The sequence below is a fragment of the Oryzias melastigma genome, linkage group LG4 (genome assembly GCF_002922805.2).
Source record: "Oryzias melastigma strain HK-1 linkage group LG4, ASM292280v2, whole genome shotgun sequence".
In the NCBI taxonomy this organism is placed as follows: domain Eukaryota; kingdom Metazoa; phylum Chordata; class Actinopteri; order Beloniformes; family Adrianichthyidae; genus Oryzias; species Oryzias melastigma.
The window spans coordinates 30,472,998-30,490,695 of record NC_050515.1 but is presented as its reverse complement, the minus strand read 5'-3'; the positions used below and the strand labels follow the sequence as shown (position 1 = coordinate 30,490,695).

At 38.0% G+C, this 17,698-nt stretch overlaps 1 protein-coding gene across 10 annotated transcripts in view; it reads left to right on the top strand.

Annotated features, from left to right (window-relative positions):
• Positions 1 to 17,698, top strand: part of ect2 (epithelial cell transforming 2) — a 47,726-nt gene that overhangs the window by 11,658 nt on the left and 18,370 nt on the right. For 5 of the 10 annotated variants that reach the window (XM_024259052.2, XM_024259048.2, XM_024259050.2 and 2 more), the window contains 16 exons: positions 236 to 309; positions 1,136 to 1,266; positions 1,771 to 1,883; positions 4,011 to 4,073; positions 4,311 to 4,536; positions 4,639 to 4,821; positions 5,631 to 5,737; positions 7,270 to 7,389; positions 7,457 to 7,525; positions 7,599 to 7,709; positions 9,221 to 9,317; positions 9,528 to 9,609; positions 10,381 to 10,459; positions 11,965 to 12,084; positions 15,184 to 15,322; positions 16,508 to 16,662. In XM_024259052.2, the coding sequence (XP_024114820.1) occupies positions 236 to 309; positions 1,136 to 1,266; positions 1,771 to 1,883; positions 4,011 to 4,073; positions 4,311 to 4,536; positions 4,639 to 4,821; positions 5,631 to 5,737; positions 7,270 to 7,389; positions 7,457 to 7,525; positions 7,599 to 7,709; positions 9,221 to 9,317; positions 9,528 to 9,609; positions 10,381 to 10,459; positions 11,965 to 12,084; positions 15,184 to 15,322; positions 16,508 to 16,662 (1,869 nt within the window). The remainder of the gene's footprint in view (positions 1 to 235; positions 310 to 1,135; positions 1,267 to 1,770; positions 1,884 to 4,010; positions 4,074 to 4,310; positions 4,537 to 4,638; positions 4,822 to 5,630; positions 5,738 to 7,269; positions 7,390 to 7,456; positions 7,526 to 7,598; positions 7,710 to 9,220; positions 9,318 to 9,527; positions 9,610 to 10,380; positions 10,460 to 11,964; positions 12,085 to 15,183; positions 15,323 to 16,507; positions 16,663 to 17,698) is intronic. The other 5 variants (XM_024259053.2, XM_024259051.2, XM_024259049.2 and 2 more) reach the window with 3 other exon arrangements.

Here is a 17,698-nt window from a genome sequence, read left to right as displayed (position 1 = left end):
GAGAATCGATCGCAGGACTAAATATCGCGATATATCACAATATCGATATTTTGGCACACCCCTAGTGTAAACTATAAGACTGAAACTGGCATACATGTATCACTGTGTAGACCTGGTGTTAGGGTGACGGACTACATGATCAGAGGTGATGACAACAGGACAAAGAGTCAGAGATCTCTTTATTTGTTCCTTAACCGTCATTGATGGGGTTTAATTCATTGTTTTCTCATCTCAGCTGGCCGTTTGCATGGGTACTCCCATCCTCACTCCACTGTGGATTCAGAAAGCATGGGAAAGAAGAGATGATGTGTGAGTTTGACATTTATGTTTGACTTTTTACAGTTTTGATGTACATTTGATGTATTTCTGCACTACCTGGGTCAATTGCTCCAACATAGTGGTCCCCAACCCCTGGGCCACCGTCCTGTCGGTAATATCCATGGGTCCCTTGGGACCGGGGCGTGGTCGATCGTCTTTTCATAATCCACAAGCACTCATGGTTGAGGGAACTGCCACTAATCCTCGAGCACCCTATAGATCAGGGGTGTTCAAAGTCAGGCCTCGAGGGCCGGCCTTCTGCTGGTTTTCCAGAAATCCTGCCTTATCTGCTTCTGATTACCTGGATCAGGTGTGTTTAGTCAATAAGGAGCGTCAACCGCAGGTTGGTTGGAAAACATGTAGGACAGTGGCCCTCGAGGACTGATTTTGGACACTCCTGCTAAAGATGGTTTAGAGCTGGTCCACTGTTCTACAACCGGGACTGAAACCACACGACAACGCCCTCCAGGAGAAACAGAACAATGTTTACATGTTAATGATCTGAACATTTTAGTTAGAACTTCTCCTTTAGAGAATCCATGTAACACTGGATGATATTAACAATCTCATTATTTCACTGATACATTTACAGTATGTGAACTGGATCAGATTAATATCAATATATTCAAAACATATTGTAGATTATGAATGTATTTCTAAACAAATGTGTATACATGTGTAAACTCAAAATTCAATAGAAATAAAGAATCGACAAAATCTGAATCAAATTGATCCGATCCAGGCTCTTGTAACCTGAACAAAGGTTAAAGACTGTAATGTTTCATGGCATTTTTGTGTTTTTCTTCCACGTCTGAAGACATTTTCATGCAGGCCAGGAGGAGTTTCGATCAGAATTCAAAGTTCCTCCATTCCAAGACTGTGTTCTGAGTTTTCTGGGTTTCTCTGAGGAAGAGAAGACCAACATGGAGGAGAGGACTCTGAAGCATGGTTTGTGCCTCGCCTCATTTATAAGTTCAACTGAATTCACAAACTGCTTCTTTTTTTTTCTCATTTTTCAGTCTAAAGTTCACATCGAGATTTGAAGTATATATTTTGTTTGTTTTGTGTTAAAAAAAAAATCTGTAATCTAGTGGAACTAAGTTAATGAATATTTTTTTTATCAAGAATTAATGTAATTATTGACCCAGCATAATAAAACTGCACCAAAATACTGAAATTCAGACGGAAATTAAGTTTAGATTTTACTAATTTTTTTTTTTTAATAGTGTGATCTTATGGTCCTTAAAGTCAATGTCATCCCACATCTCTGCAATGGACCAATCAGCTTTCACACTGTGGTTTAGAGTGTTTCTGAAAAGTGACCCATTTGCATTCTGGGAAAAAAGATGTGGCGTTTCTTCAGTTTTTTCAAGTTTAGGAGCCTAACTATGTTGTTCAAAAAATCGAAAAATCTGAAGGTCTTTTTCATTTCTTTGTTCTTGGAACTGAAAGGTGGCAGATATCTGGAGGTTGGGGATGAGCGATGCACTCACCTGGTTGTGGAGGAAAACTCTGTCAAAGAATTGCCAACCTCTTCCAAGAAGCTGTACGTGGTCAAACAGGAGGTAAGCTCATCTTGTCTTGAAGTTGGACCTGTTTGCTTTCATTCGATTCAGCAAATCCACACAATCGTTCCCAAACACTCACACTTAAGGACACTTTAGAGCAGGGGTGTCAAACACGCGCCCATGGACGTATCCGGCCCGCCAGATGGTTTAATCCATCCCAGTTATGGAGTGAAAAAAATATAATGATGTTGGGGGCAAAAATCAAGTTTTTAGCCAAATCCTGTAGCAAGTTATAGTTCTTTAAAGAAATGACTGAAATGCACAATTCCACCACTGGGGGGAGCAAATAAAAAGCAAAACTTCCAAGTGTGTCTCCCGTGAGCATCTGTTAGGTTGCTATAAAAATTTGTTACATTTTTAATCAATATTTTTTTCCAAAGCCCTTTCTTAAGTTGACTATCAGGATTGCTTCAGTGTCGGATGTAAAATATTCAGTCTGTATAAAGTTGAATAAGCCTTTTTTACTTTTTTTTTACTTTTTTATACAAATCATACAAGCCAAAGATTCAAAACACAAACTAAACAAATCGTTAAACAAAAATGCATCCTTACTTCTAACAGTCTTCCTTAATTCCTAGCATTAGCAATAATAAACAACAACAATTACTAAAATACATAAATAAAAGGACCTAGATTGTCCATCTTCTAATCTGGCTACCACTTACATACATATAACTGCCTCTATTTATATGTGCATATTAGTGCTGCCACAAACTATTATTTTAATAGTTGACTAATTACCGATTATTTTTCTGATTAGTCAACTCATCGGGTCATGAGCAAACTGGATGTAAAGCACACATTTTAACCATCATTAGCTTTAAACTAACTAAAAACTAGATATATAACATTACCTGTGATAATGCTAGTGTGAATGCTGTAAGATGAATTTGGCTGCTGAAGATGCTAGTGCCGATAGCTGAAGATACTGAAATTGATGGCTAGCTGAAATATTTGTTAAATGCCAAATTAGCCTAAAAAAACAGAAAAAATCCTATATTAGCCAAAATAGCTAGCATGTAACTGAAATATTAGTTAAACTCCAAAATAACTTAAAAACCTTAATAAATGCCAAAATAGTCCATAAAGCTAGCAGAATGCCATTATAACTTTCAACTTTACTACAGTCTGACTCCATATAATATAAAGTAACGACTAATCAACTGTTAAATTAGTCGTCGACTGTTTTAATAGGTGATTAGTTGTCGATTAGTCGACTAATCGTGGCACCCCAAGAGTATATAAAAAATCAAAATCAAAATTCGACCCAGTATTGCTCGATTTAAATATTCATGTAGCACTCCATTTTCATATGAAGGGAAGTGGTCATTTTTTCCATAACATAAACTTGTTTGAGTTTATTTTCCATCCACTTATTGTTGGTGATTTGACGCTCTTCCAGTTTAATGTAATTATTTTTCTAGCAATAAAATAATTTCTTCCCTTTTGAAATGTTCCTTAGTTAGCATACCAAGTCAAAATAACAGTGTGTCTGAAGGTATTTCCTTCTGAAGTATTTTTTAAATTTCCTCTTTAATTAATGCAATAATCTCTTATTACAGGACAGTCCCAGAATATGTGTTTGATCTCCAGATATTCCACACCGTCACCGCCACAGAGATATTGACGGTTGTTCTGAAAATATAGAGATTGTCTTCAGTGTATAGAAATATCTCATTTTCTATTTCCAGTCAAATTCTCTCCACTGCTGCTGTTTACAATGTTTTCACATAATCGTTCCCATTGGTTAATTTCAATTATAGTATTTGACTCCAATTTTCTTGATTGCAAAAACCTCTTTTCTTGTAAAATACATTTTATTTGAAATCCATTGGTCTATGTGAACGAGTGTGTAATAATATATGATTAGGCTAATATGTCGTTTGAGGCACTTTTTCTTGCTGATAAAAAAACAGAAACAAAGCTACAAAGTTGGTTATTTTGCTCTCCTGGTCCGGCCCAGTTGAGATTGAATGTGGCCCCTGAACCAAAATGAGTTTGACACCCCTGGTTTAGAGTAACCAATTAACCTATGTGATTTAACAATTACTTTAGCGTGTTTCCTGGCTTGAAGAGAGAGATTGCAGTCTTTTTGACTTCATTTCCTCCTCCTCTCTGTTGCAGTGGTTCTGGGGAAGCATTCAGATGGATGCTCGGGCAGGTGAATCCATGTATCTCTATGAAAAGGTAACATGCCTCCTGTCATTGTTTGATCATTAAATGTATTTATTTAGAATCTAAAAATAAAATTTAAGGAAAAAAAAAAAGTTGAATCAAAGCAAAATCTTGACCAGTTTACAAGCTAAAGAATCTAGATAAAACCAGCATCTGTGAAAATGGTAAATGTTATTTCTCCTACATAAGGAGAACTATGAAGTCAAGTCTTATGAAAGTCTAAATTGTAAACCCACCATGTCTTCTTAGAATGACAGCCCGGCTATGAAGAAAGCCGTGTCGCTCCTGTCACTCACCACGCCGAACAGTAACCGTAAACGCCGCCGTCTACGGGACACTCTGGCTCAGCTCAGCAAGGAGACGGAGATCTCCCCCTTCCCTCCACCACGCAAACGACCTTCAGCGGAGCACTCCCTGTCCATCGGCTCCCTGCTAGACATCTCCAACACTCCTGACACATGCAAGGGCATGACAGGTGAGAGCAAAGCAGAAATGACTGTACGACTGGAGCCGTTTGAGTCATCTTCACTTCATCAGCAGCCATATGAGTGTCAACACTGTTTCTTCTTCACAAAAGAGTCAAACATACCTGTCCTCAATCCAGAAGGCAGAGTAGGAGAAAGTTCTGTTAAGAGGAATAGAAAGACGAGGAGGAAATCCAGAATCAGGACAGACAAGGAAGAGAGAAGGAAAGGGTCTCGCCGTAGTACAAATATCAGCCAACATCCAGAGGAGCAGCAGCAGCAAGCAGACGGTGAAGGTTAGGTCGTACTCATCGAAGTGTTGGAGAAAAATCATCTCTGTGTCCCAAATGATATTATATCCTTACTTAGCTGCTTAAAGTGGACACATAGTCCTTTTATATTTCTATTCCAATTAGAGCTGCATATGTAGTTTAAAATAGAGTCTAGTTTAGTCTGTTTGTGGCCGTGTGACTCTGGGATTATGTGACTGTAGGAACTTACAATTGTGCTGCTAGGTTTAAATACTTTAGCAAATTTGAAGATTTCTTGGCCATTTTTCAGAGTTAATGAATCATGTATCGGACACGTGTCAAAGTCAAGGCCCAGGGGCCGGATCTGGCCCTCCTGGTAATTCTATCCGGCCCTCCAGATTTATTTTTCAGTTTGTGGAGCATCTTTGCTAGAAATGGATAAATCTAACAAACCTAAATTAAATTAAATTCAGTGCACCTTACAGTAGTTTTTGAACCTTAAGGGGACAATGAAGTACTTCAAATCTGGCTAAAAGACCTTGAATATACATTTTTGTTGTCCTTACTGACCTCAGGTTTCATTTTTTTTTTTTTGGTAGTTACACGGCGATCACAGATTGTTGTAACATCACAGAGTGATGTGTGACGTTCAACTGTTTGTGAATGGATAGAATAAAGCTTTGGAACTTTTTTTCACTTTACTAATGATTTTTTACTTTAATTTTTTTTATCTAAAATGAAAAACTTTACTATTTTTTTCTTTGGAAAACCTCAATGGCAAAGAAGAACCACAAGGAGACTGTGCTGCCTTTTGTTGCCTTAGTGTGGAGATAACTTTCTGTCTCTGCCTCCAGAGAGTTCAACTCCGGTTCTTTCAAAGCAGTCGGCAAGGTGGCAGGTCTCCAAGGAGCTGTATCAGACGGAAAGTAACTATGTGGACATCTTGAGCACTATCCTGCAGGTAGGTGTCAACACTCGCACGACATTGTTCTGGGGGTGTGACGGGTCACCAAACTCACAGTTCGGACCGTGTCACAGTTTTAGGGTCACGGTTTGGATCTTATTCAGATCACTAAAAAGTTAAAAAGTAAAAAAAAAAAACCAGCAAAAAACAACAAGAGAAAAGCTAAATTAATTTTTGGAAGTGCTTCAAATCATACATTTATTAAAACATATAAAGTACTTAAGACACACAAAAGGCTTTTTATATATGTAACATCAAAACATTTGGTCATTGAGGCCTATTTATTAAACAAAACCTCTTTAAATTTTGAACACAAGCAAAATGCTAAAACATGTATTTTCTGAGGACATTTACATGTCTTTAGACCAAATCTACAAAAACTGAGAGAAAAGAATGCTTCAAAATAGTGTTAAATACTGAATCTATCTGGAGTTCCCTTAAAAACAAATGTTCTCATCCTACCCCCGTAATGTCCAAATTAAACTGTAAATAAAACTGTTAAAATTGAACTTACAATTTTTTGATATTAATTATTTTATTGAAACTAACTGTGGGAACATTTAAATATTTAAATAATAAATGTTATCTGTAAAACATGGCTCTGCAGTGCCCACTCTTCCTGGTGATTTATGACCCATTTGCTTTGCCGTACTATCGTCCGCTGACGGCACGTCCCTGTTACGGAGCAGTTTTCTCCTGTGAGAGTCAGTTTCTGCTCTTAACTGGGAGATTCTCAGAGCCCAGAAATAGACGTGTACTGACGCTTTTATCCAGCTCTAAAAATAAATAAACCTGATATCTATCGACCAGTGTCCTCCATGATGAAGTCGAGAAAAGTTTTGATGAACAGACTTTAAGATAACGTGAAGCTGTTACTTTAGGGGGTTGTTAAAGCAAAGAGGATGTTCATGAATTTGACGCAGATTTCTTTCGATGTGGACGGATGATTGATTTTAATTATGCAAGCTCGAGGTGTGTGTGCGGGGGTGGGGTGGTCCGTGGTACACGCGTGTGCTGAACCATGGCTCCTGATCCGCATGGATCAGGGATAATCCCGATACCCTCCTGGATTGTTCTGATGTTCCCTCATTACACAGGTCTCACACTAGTTTTAAACTTTGTTGAGTTTCTATTTGGCTGGCACATGTGTTTTATCTTATTTGTCTCCTCAGCGTGGCATGGTTGTTGGTTTAGAAACTTTAGTGTTTACGTTTATCCTCAAGTGACTTGATGAACCAGCAGATGATGGATATTTAACTGCAGTTTGCAGGATAACTTCATTTGTGCTGTAGAAAGTCAGTTTTCTTGATTTTATGATACATTTATGCTGTGATAAACGTTTATGATGTTACATTGATATGCTGACCAAAAGTGTCCATCTGTTTAATCCCACTGTTGTCAGCATAGTGTCTTCACTTACGATGAATGCACATATAACTGACAGGAAGTCGAATCTTAGTGGGTTTACACAGCATCTCCATTCAGATCAAAGATGTTGTGATTCTAATCCTGCCGGTTTTGTTTTTCAGCTTTTTAAGGATCCATTGGAAAAAGAGGGGCAGGTTGGGGGGGCCATCCTCGCCCAAGAAGAGGTTAAGACCATTTTTGGAAACATCCCTGACATCTATGAGGTCCACACTAGGATAAAGGTAAAGCCATCGCGTGCTGCGGATGAGAATCTGTTTCCAGAGTTTTTAACCGTGCTTTGCTCTTCAGAACGACTTACAGGAGCTTCTCTCTGACTGGTCAGAAAACGGGAGCGTGGGAAACATCTTTCTTAAATATGTGAGTTTAATGCTTGTATGTTTATGTTAAACACTGTTTTACAGATCTGAATGGATTTGTTTTCTCCTTTTAGTCTAAAGAACTGGTGAAAGCCTACCCTCCTTTTGTCAACTTTTTTGAAATGAGCAAGGAGACGATTGTTCGATGTGAGAAACAAAAGCCACGTTTCCACGCTTTCCTGAAGGTAGGATCCTTTTGTCTAAATGTAATAAACAAGTCCACTACTGGTCATTGTAAGGGTGTAACAATCACAAAACTCACGGTTCAGATTGTGTCATGGTTTCATGGTCACAGTTTGGATACAACCAAGGAGGAGGGGTGGACGCAGGTACACGTGTGGGCTGAACCGTGGCTAGTGATCCGGATTATCCGTGATCTGTTACACCTCTAGTTCATTGAGTTTCCTGTTTTAGTGTAAAAGTTCATTTGGGCGCTGTGGTACAGCGGTGGACCTCTGATTGGAAGATTGCAGGTTTGGTTCCCGCCCATTTGTGTTGAAGTGTCATTGGGCAAGACGCTGAACCCTACATTGCTCTTGGTGGTTACAGGTTGGCGTCTGTTAAACAGCAGAGCTGCCATCCGTGTGTGAATGTGTGGACGGTCCTGTGACTAGAGCTGGGTTAATGAAATCGATTAATTGATTTAAGCTTAACAAATCAATAATCTATTCATAAAAAATAAATAGGGCAGGCCTATTTCGGTTACCGAAACTTACTGGACCTCAATCCAAATGATATTTTTCAAGAATTGTTATCAATCTATCAATTTATTTTATTTGAAGCAAATTTTCAATTCTATTGTTTGATTCAATTAAAAACATTCCTCAAACAGATTGGTTGGGTTAGATAAATGTTACACTCCTACTGCACACACATGATAAACATGGTTAATTGTTGCATACAGCTATTTTTCCCATTTGACTCTAAAATTAACCAAACTCTTCTTAGTATCTCTTTTTAGAAAGGCGCACTCAAACAAAAATTGTGTTTTTAGCATGTTTTTGTTTAATCTCAAGATTGAGGACATACATAGAGAAAATGTAGATTAAAATAGAATTTCTGAGTATTTCTTTATTCAAATTGTTGTAAAGACATGACTCCATCATGAGAAAAATGCTACAAGAACATGTCAAAACCACAATTTTCATTGGAAAGGGGTTTTAATTAGTATACATTTCTAGCATTTTATTGTAAGTTTAATGATGCAAACAACAGCAAGAATCTGTGACCAGGGAAAACGTATAAACCACTTAACAAACATGAGAGCATTACAACATCCTGATAACAAACTTATATTCATACTTATCTTTAACACTAAAAAAGGACAAAGACGGGAGTCAGATCTTAATTGAGTCTCAATCTTCTATTCATGTTTGCTCATTTATCCATCGTCATATTTGGCTATAAGTCAACAGCTGTTTGTGTTTTTCTGCCTAATTAATATCTAAAACATGTCCGTCATGAGTCCCATTTATCGAATGGACACATTGATAGCAGCTCTAAACCTGCAACCTTCCCGTCAGAGATTGCTGCTCTCTGCACTACAACTGCTCCCACAAATAACTTTATAATGTACAGTATGCTAATTAAAGGCATAATTTAGCATTGTACCCTGAGTTCACAAAGGCGGTTGGTTTTTTCTTTGTGTTAACATTTTGTTTAACATAACACGGAGTCACAGAGGTTTGTTGTCCAGATTAACCAGGCCAAGCCGGAGTGTGGCAGACAGACTCTGGTGGAGCTGCTCATCAGACCAGTGCAGAGACTTCCCAGTGTAGCTCTGCTGCTTAATGGTAAATGGAGTAAGACACACCCTGATGTTGAGACTGATCATATCGTTCGTCTCCTCTCTGTCTTTATTTTTGTGCTTTACGTTTGAATTGTTTTATGCAGCTCTTCTCTGTAGTTCCTCCTATCTTCTACATTTTATCTCCATTCTAATGTCATAGTTGTTTCTGCTGTCTGCCTGTTTCATCAGACCTGCCCTTTCTCCTCCTCTGCAGATATAAAGAAACATACATCGGATGACAACCCGGATAAGATCACATTGGAGAAAGCAATAGATTCCCTTAAAGAAGTCATGACGTGAGTGGGCTTAACCTTTTCCCTGTGAGGGTGTGAGACTCAAACACAGACAGGATACAGATATTTAATCAGATGTTTCTCCTTATGAGATGTGCTGCTTCTGCTCCCGTTTAGCCTTGGATCCAGCGTTTTCTAGAACTCCATGTCATCAAACCCTCGTCAGGCACAGGACACGTTCAGACCGCAGACTTTCTTAGCTAAAACTTAAATTCGATATTTTAATGTAAACTGTTGGACTCCTCTGTTATTGAGGAGATCCCACAGTTCTTACTGAGATTACAAAGAGCCTTTTTTTCACTGGTTTTCTTTAAAAATTGAACTCACTATTCATTCACTCAGTATACGGCATTTCTGTTACTATTCTGGGATTGTATAGTAACAGAGGAATGCTCTTCATTGATTAGCATGGGTATGTATGTGTTTATTGTTGCCAGACAAATGTAAAGTACCTGAGTCTGTGCAAACATGATCATGATCACTATTTAAAAATGATGCATTTATCAGTAATAAAGAGTTTCAGTGGGATCAAGAATAGTTTGTATGTGTAGTTTAGCATCATATTTTGATTCACTTTTCCTCACAGTGGTTAAATTAGAATATAACCACTGTGAGAGTGCAGATCTTCATGGTTAAAATAAAAAAACAAAATGTCTCTGCCGGTGCGGGAAGTTACTGGATATAACAAACCTTATGATGGACACTTGATTGGGCTTTTTGTCATTTGCTGCTGCACTTCTGACTGTTTGTTTTTGACCTAAACTCTACCAACAGTCACATCAACGAGGACAAAAGGAAGACTGAAGGCCAGAAACAAATCTTTGATGTTGTGTATGAAGTTGATGGCTGTCCAGTAAGTTTCACTTTGTGAATGTTTTTGTTTGTGTGTTTTTAACATGAATTTTAATTTGTAAAAGTGTAAGGACTAAAACATGTGATGTCAGAAAAAAATCCTTTAATATAACTCAACGTGTCATCAAGAAAGTTGAGCCATTATAAAATATCAGTGAGGAAAATTTAAATATTCCAAAATGACTTCTAAAGGAACTCTGTGAAATGTTTTAAATTTAGCTGCAGTTGTTTAAGTTGGCAGAAGTAGAGAAAGAAAGTTCACATAGGATACTCTTGTTAAAATAATCTGTATCAATTTAAGTTATAAAAATATGTTTATGATGAAAATCTCCGTATGGAAGTAAGTCATGTCTGGATCAGTGATCAGTGGATCAGTCATTTCCAGTTTATAGTCAATAGTGAAATGGTGTTTACATCAAAGTGGCAGAATCTTTAGAGTTTACCAGATATCTTCTACATATTATCACAATAAATAAAATCTGGTTCCAGAAGAACTTCAGGTGAGCATGACTTACAAACCTGTGTTACAGACGTGTTTTACTGCAGTGTTCATGTCAGCCACAGAAATGGAAACAAACGAGTCTAGACTCAAACAACCAGCAGTTAGCATGTGACGTGTAAAGCTACACGTATCATAGTAACTCTGTCTTGAAGACATCAAGGTCTCTGTAAATAACAAAAACACACTATGAACTTAGATGCTGCAGTTCTCACACTTCCAAGACTGTTTTCTAATTATTTCTCCTGTCAGAGGCTTTTATCAGTTAGCACACTGTGCTGATGTTGATTGGTTGTGTTTGTATATGATAAAAAACCTGATCTCATCATCACAGGAAGCGATCAGCAAACGAGTTGCTGATCTCTCCTCCTCCAGTTGACTCCAGAGTCTTGCTAGTTCAGAGTGCAGATCTTCATTTTCACTGAATGACAGGCGGCTCAGGAGTAGAGCCATAGTTGTGGTCATAGTTGGCGATATCATACATCCATCATGTATAGTCATCTCTTTGCCGTCGTCACAGACTCCTCGGTCGCTCAGGACATCAGAACGTACAGCAGGAAATGAGTAGTTCCTTTCAAAAAGAACAGGGACAGGTCCTCGTCTTCAGCAGACTGACGTCGACTAGATCATTAGGAATGAAACGAACATGAGAGCTATCTCACCGAACATTAATGACCCACTTCTTCTGTCACCGTCTTCTAGGAAAGTGTGGAAACATTTAGGTGATGCTGCACATTCAGGGATGTCCTTTCCTCCTGTGTTTGGAAGGCAAAATCTGTCTTTTTGGTGTCATTGTGTACACATCAAACTGAAAACAAACACTTTATGCAAAAAAACAGAATTCAATTCATACACAAGCTCATTCTGTTTTGGAGTAACTGATGTCTGCAGTTAGCTACTAGCAGAAGAGACTCGGAGGTCTTAGTTTTAATTGAAACTAGGTCACAGATGTCAATGCCCATTCTCGTATTCACTCTATTCTAATTAACATTTTTTCTTCTTTTTAGGCAAACTTGCTTTCTTCCCACCGCAGTCTTGTACACAAAGTGGAAACGGTTGCTTTGGGGGACCAGCCATGTGACCGTGGAGAACAAGTGACCCTCTTCCTCTTTAATGACTGCCTTGAGGTAAACCTTTGACCTACATTATAAAGATATTAACAAGCATGGCTGCCACAAACGATTATTTTAATAGTCTACTAATCCCAGATTATTTATTTGTTTATTTTTCTGTTAGTCGACATATCTTAACCATCATTACCTTTAAACTTGAAGTGTTTAGGCTATATTCCAAAAAAAAATTAAGACAATCATTTATTAATCCTTCAATGAATCCTGCAGCTTTTCTCCTTCATTGGTTTCTGGCATAAAAACAAGATTAAATCAAATGAGGCAATCTGTATCAACAAGAAAATACGAGATAAAAGCCTGCAATGAATTATTGTTAAAGATTCAAAACATTTATATAATCAAACACATATAAACACACTCAATGTATTTGCTCACTGAGGTCTATTTATAAAAGAAAAACCTTAATGACATCTTCAAAGACATTCCTATACATAAAAGCCCTCAGGATGTCCATATAAACAAAGAGCTTTGAGACATTCCATGTTAAAGTGGAAAAATATATATATATTTAAAAAGTAAGACAAGCAGTGGATGTTGGCTTGTACTACAGTACTTTCACTCACTGTTTTCCTGCTGCAATAAAAGCCTCATCACTGGTTTCAAACAGAGCAGAGGTTTTCACCTGTCAGTGTTCTCTAAACCCTTCCTACCTAAACCCACTGCACATGCACAGACCCAAATTAGGTCATATTGTTCCGTTTGGTGGACCAGCCATGAATCTGTTGCCTCTCTATGCTGCTTTCTGCTGTTTTAGTGACTTCTAGTAACATTTGATTGTAGCTTAATGCAGCTAATGGAATGCTACACTTGTCAAGTTACTCCAGACTTCTAGGCAAGCTCACTACTTCACTTTTGGGACTCATAAATGCACGTGGTACGTGCATGTGTGCTAACGTTAGCTTAGCCTCCTTAGACGATGATCCCTCTTCAGCGTGATCATATTCAGTCACGAAGTGCTTCCTCTTCAGGTGTTCATGCATCACCGTAGTGCTGCAATGGAACACAAGTTCTGCCAGGCAGATATCACATTGGACGCTTTTGTCTTTTATTTTTTTATGTTTCCCACTCTCTCAAGCTCCGTTGTTGTGTTGTTATGATACCCAAGTCGTCCCAGAACTTTCTGTGACATCACTACTGACCGGATTAGCACGACTGCGCATGTGTGTCAAAGATGGACGCAGCACTAGAAAGCGTGCTCTGTAGTTTTGAGATAAAAACAAAGAAAAAATAAAAACGACGCCTCGGCTATTAAATTAATAGTCAACAAATTTAATTGTTGTGAGTGATTGAAAAAATCATGGCAGCCCTATTAACGAGTGTGAGACTTTACTCAAAACCTAAAAACAGAACTAACCTTTCTCTTAAAAAATATAAAGTATAATCACATGAAAAAACAATGCAGTTGAAGGAGTTGAATTATAACAAAATCACAGTAATAGTTCAACCTAAAGGCAATAATCCACATCTTTGCATCTTTTGTAAAGAAACTGCAAAAACAAACAAGCAAACAAATACATTAAAGTAAATATAAAGATTTGAGATAAATTTGTACTTTATTTCATGCTGACAAAACTCAAGGGCTCTTGACCCTAAAACTGTTTTCTTTGACCCTAAATCTTTACACCGGTGCATGTTTTATTCATAAATCTGAGTGATTTGCACCAGTTGAAGTCAGAATTAAAGACAAATGCTTGTTAATTGAAGTCTTTAGTTCTTTGTCTCAGTGGCTATGGGTAGAATGTAGATAAACAGTAGAATGTCTCTAAATGTGTTTAAATATAATTTCCATTGTTACTGTTAGCTCACGTCGCTACCGCTCCATGAAGAAGGCAGAAGCTCCTCATCATCAGCTGAGAGTACGATCAGAAATCCCAAAGTCACTTTGAAGTTGGTTTACAGGTTCTGTTGAACAGGTTTTAATGTTCTAACAGAGCTACGTTTCATCCCAAGAAGTCACATGATCATACAGTACATGATAGCGTTTTGTGAGTGTGGGGTGTTTGGTGTTTCAGAAAGGCAAACTTTGTCTTTTTGGATGTCATTGTGTGTTTAATCATAAACTATCATACAATGTAAGAAATAAGGGAAATAAACCAATACCAGGGAAAGTACACAGAGATTTGCTAAGTCGACACATTTAGATGGTCACAACCAGAAGCAAATAAGCGGTCTTATTTGAAACCGGAAATACGTCCCACAGCTCCATGCATGAGTCCATCAGGAGTGAGCTTGTTGGAAGGCCACGCCCCTTCCACTGAAAGCAGCTCAGAAGAATCTGTCAATCAAATGTTTGAGGTGGGGCCACTGGGCGCCCCGTTCTTTTACTGAGGCTTCTGATTGGTCAGTTTATAACTCGCAATAAACAAAAAATATGAAAAAATATTAGGATTAGCAAGTAGATGTTAAGAGAAATGTTTCAGAGCAAAAATATTTTTCTCTGAAAAATAGAGTGACTGAGTAACGGGTGTTTGTTTCTTGTTAGTAGTCTACTGATTTTGGTTTGTTGGAGCCCACAGGTATTCTTCTGGTTTGCTGCTGTTTTTCTAAAGGTTCTTTTAAAGCGCACTTTTCACTTTAGCTTTGAAGCTGATTCAGGTCAAATGTTTAAATATGTCATTCTAATGGGAAAGTTCAGGTGTTGCACAACATGTTTTTTTATTTTGAGCTGTGAAAATGTACCATTTAAAAGTACAATACCCATTTTTAAAAACAAATAATGAAAAAAAAACTCACTATAAATAAAAAATAAATTGTCTTAATTTCAGCCACAAAACATGATTAAAAATAACTGTTAGTAACAAAAAGCAACACCTCTCCATCAGTCTTAACCAGTTATGCATTTTGGTTGTTTTATTTTCATGTTGTCTTGAGAGGAAGTGTGCTTGTAACCAATCTTTTATTAGATCCCTGCATATTATCTTGGGTTTTATTTTGTTCTGGGACTCTTCATTCGGTCAATTTTCACCTTCATTTTCCTAATTAATCAGACATTATTGAATTGCATCATTTACCTCTGAGTGTGATTTACTGTCAAGTAGACAGTAGTTTGAGAAAATTTGGTTCCACTCTTAAACGCCTGTTTATGATTCTCTGCAGATTGCAAGAAAGAGACATAAAGTAATCAATACCTTCAAGAGTCCACTGGGACAGACGAGACCACCACCTCCACTCAAACACATATCACTGATGCCCCTATCGCAGATTCGGAGAGTCCTAGACCTACAGGACACGGAAGGTAATCAAAATCCTACATTTCAAATTTTATTCTGTTCTTAAGCTGTTTTCTGTGTTGTTGCCCTAATTCTTGTACAAAGTTTACTCCAATGTATCTTATGTAGCTTTTGAAACTTAAAGTTAAGTATCAATCCCAGAAGGTAGCATCAATCTGATAATGATACAGACTTGGCAATGACGTTGTAAAATCTGGATCAGGAGTGTCAAACTCAATCGCACACTGGGCCAAAATCCAAAACACACCTTAGGTTGCGGGCCGAACAAGATAAATATTCATTCCTCAAAATATCCTAAAACAATCTGAAAAAAGCCTAAATTAGCCAAAACAGCTAGCATGTAGCTGGAAGAAATAGTTAAACTCCAAATTAGCCAAAAAAATCTTAGTAAATGCCAAAATAGTCCAAAAAGCTAAGAGAATACCAATTTTAAAACTTTAAAACCGTAACTTTTTAACATGATTATGAATAATAAAAAGGCAGGAATATTGTTCCAGAATAAATCAACTTAAACCTTAAATAACTCTCAATATTTTACTCTCCATAAAAATATATGTTGTCAAAATTATACAAATTAAAAATGAGAGCAAGATAACATCGGGTCATTAATAAAATAAAATGCTCTGGAGGGCCGGATCCGGCCCCTGGGCCTTGACTTTGACAGATGTGATTTAGATCGATCTGTCCTCCACTAGTAATGGGATCGTTTTTGTAGATGCCCATAAAATATCTCCTAGATGAGCATTGAACTTTAGTGCTGTGGGTTTGTTCACACACATTCCCCTCAAACCCTTCAGAATGATCCATGCAGAATGGTCTCTAGCCTGTTTTAAGCAGTGGAAGACGTTAATGTCAGACAATCTTTTAAGCTCCTGGATTCGGGAATACCTCATTTTCACATAAAGATCGTCCTAATTCCTCACTTTAATACAAGATAAATGTATGCGGCTCAGTGTATGTCTTGATATGATAAAGAATGACACTCATAGCTTTATCATACCAAGTATAACTAAAAGGATTTGTCTGTTAAAAACAAGATAGGTCATGAAAAAGCCCAATGTGACTGATCTTTAAGTAAATGTATAAAAGATTCTTTCACATTTTTAATGTATCTTAGGAGAATGTAAAAGGACTTGATGTTTTACAAAGTACCACATAATTTACTAGCTTACTATTTCTTTTGTCCTCAGAGTGTGTGAATGCGTTTGCTCTGGTGGTCCGACCCCCAACTGAACAGGAGAACTTGTTGTTCAGTTTCCAGCTGGTCGGGGAGGAAACTGTTAAAAGTGTCTGGCTGCGCACACTTTGCCGTCACGTGGCCAACACCATCTGCAGGGCTGATGCGGTGAGAAGACCCACATTCACACACCAATGACAAAACAAGACGCATAACTGTTTGTAATGATTGTCTCTGAGCTTCTCCGCTCCCCAAACGCGGCGGGGTTAGGCAGCGAGGTCCTCCTCCACACCCAGAGAGCAAAGAGGTTTGGTCAGCTCTACTCTCTGGGTGTGGAGGAGGACCTCACTGCCTGCTGGAGCGGTACTGGGCACCAGCACTCAGGGAAGAGCAGGGCATGTGCTGCAGACACGGAGCAATTCTTTCTGGAAAAGTTTTTTTTTTTATGTGATGAGTTTACCAAAATCGGTTTTTAGACTTTTTTTTTAATCTAAAATATGAATGCTTATCTGATTAAGAAAGTTGAGTTTCTACTACTTATTAGTCACGATCTGAGTTCAAAGCAGCTGATAAAAACTGACCCACATTCTAGCAGCATTTAAATGCATCATCTGAGCACAAATCTTGAAGAGTCCAAAATCTGATCCGTGCGTAAATTTGGTTTCTTGTGTGTATCAGCCGATTGGTGTGTATTATTTAAAGATTTGTAAATACTTTGGAATTTGGTTATAACCTAATTTATCATTTCATACTCATATTCACTCCATCACAAATAAACTAACCTATCACCTCAAAACTCTTTATCAGTCAACTGTTTTAACATTCCTCTCACAACTGCTCCTTCCAATTCTGGACTATGGAGACTTCATATTTTTCAGGACTACTTCTACCAGTCTACATTCTTTAGAAATATTCAATAAGAGTATCTGGTGTTTCATTCCTCGTTGTCCTTACACGACTCACATTGCACATTATATGCTAGTTTGGGTTGGCCATCACCATCAGGTAGACAGAAGTTTTATTGGTTAAGGTGCTTTCACACCAAATTAACAAATTTGTGTGCCCCGCCCCTCTTTCGCCATGCGGCGAATACGCTGGTCGCCGCCTGTCAAAAAATGTGTCCCTGACTCGGATTTGTCCCTGGGACTGGCTCCTTCTTGGCTCCACCCTCCTTGTGGGGGGTGGGGGGTGCTGCGCCTGGCGG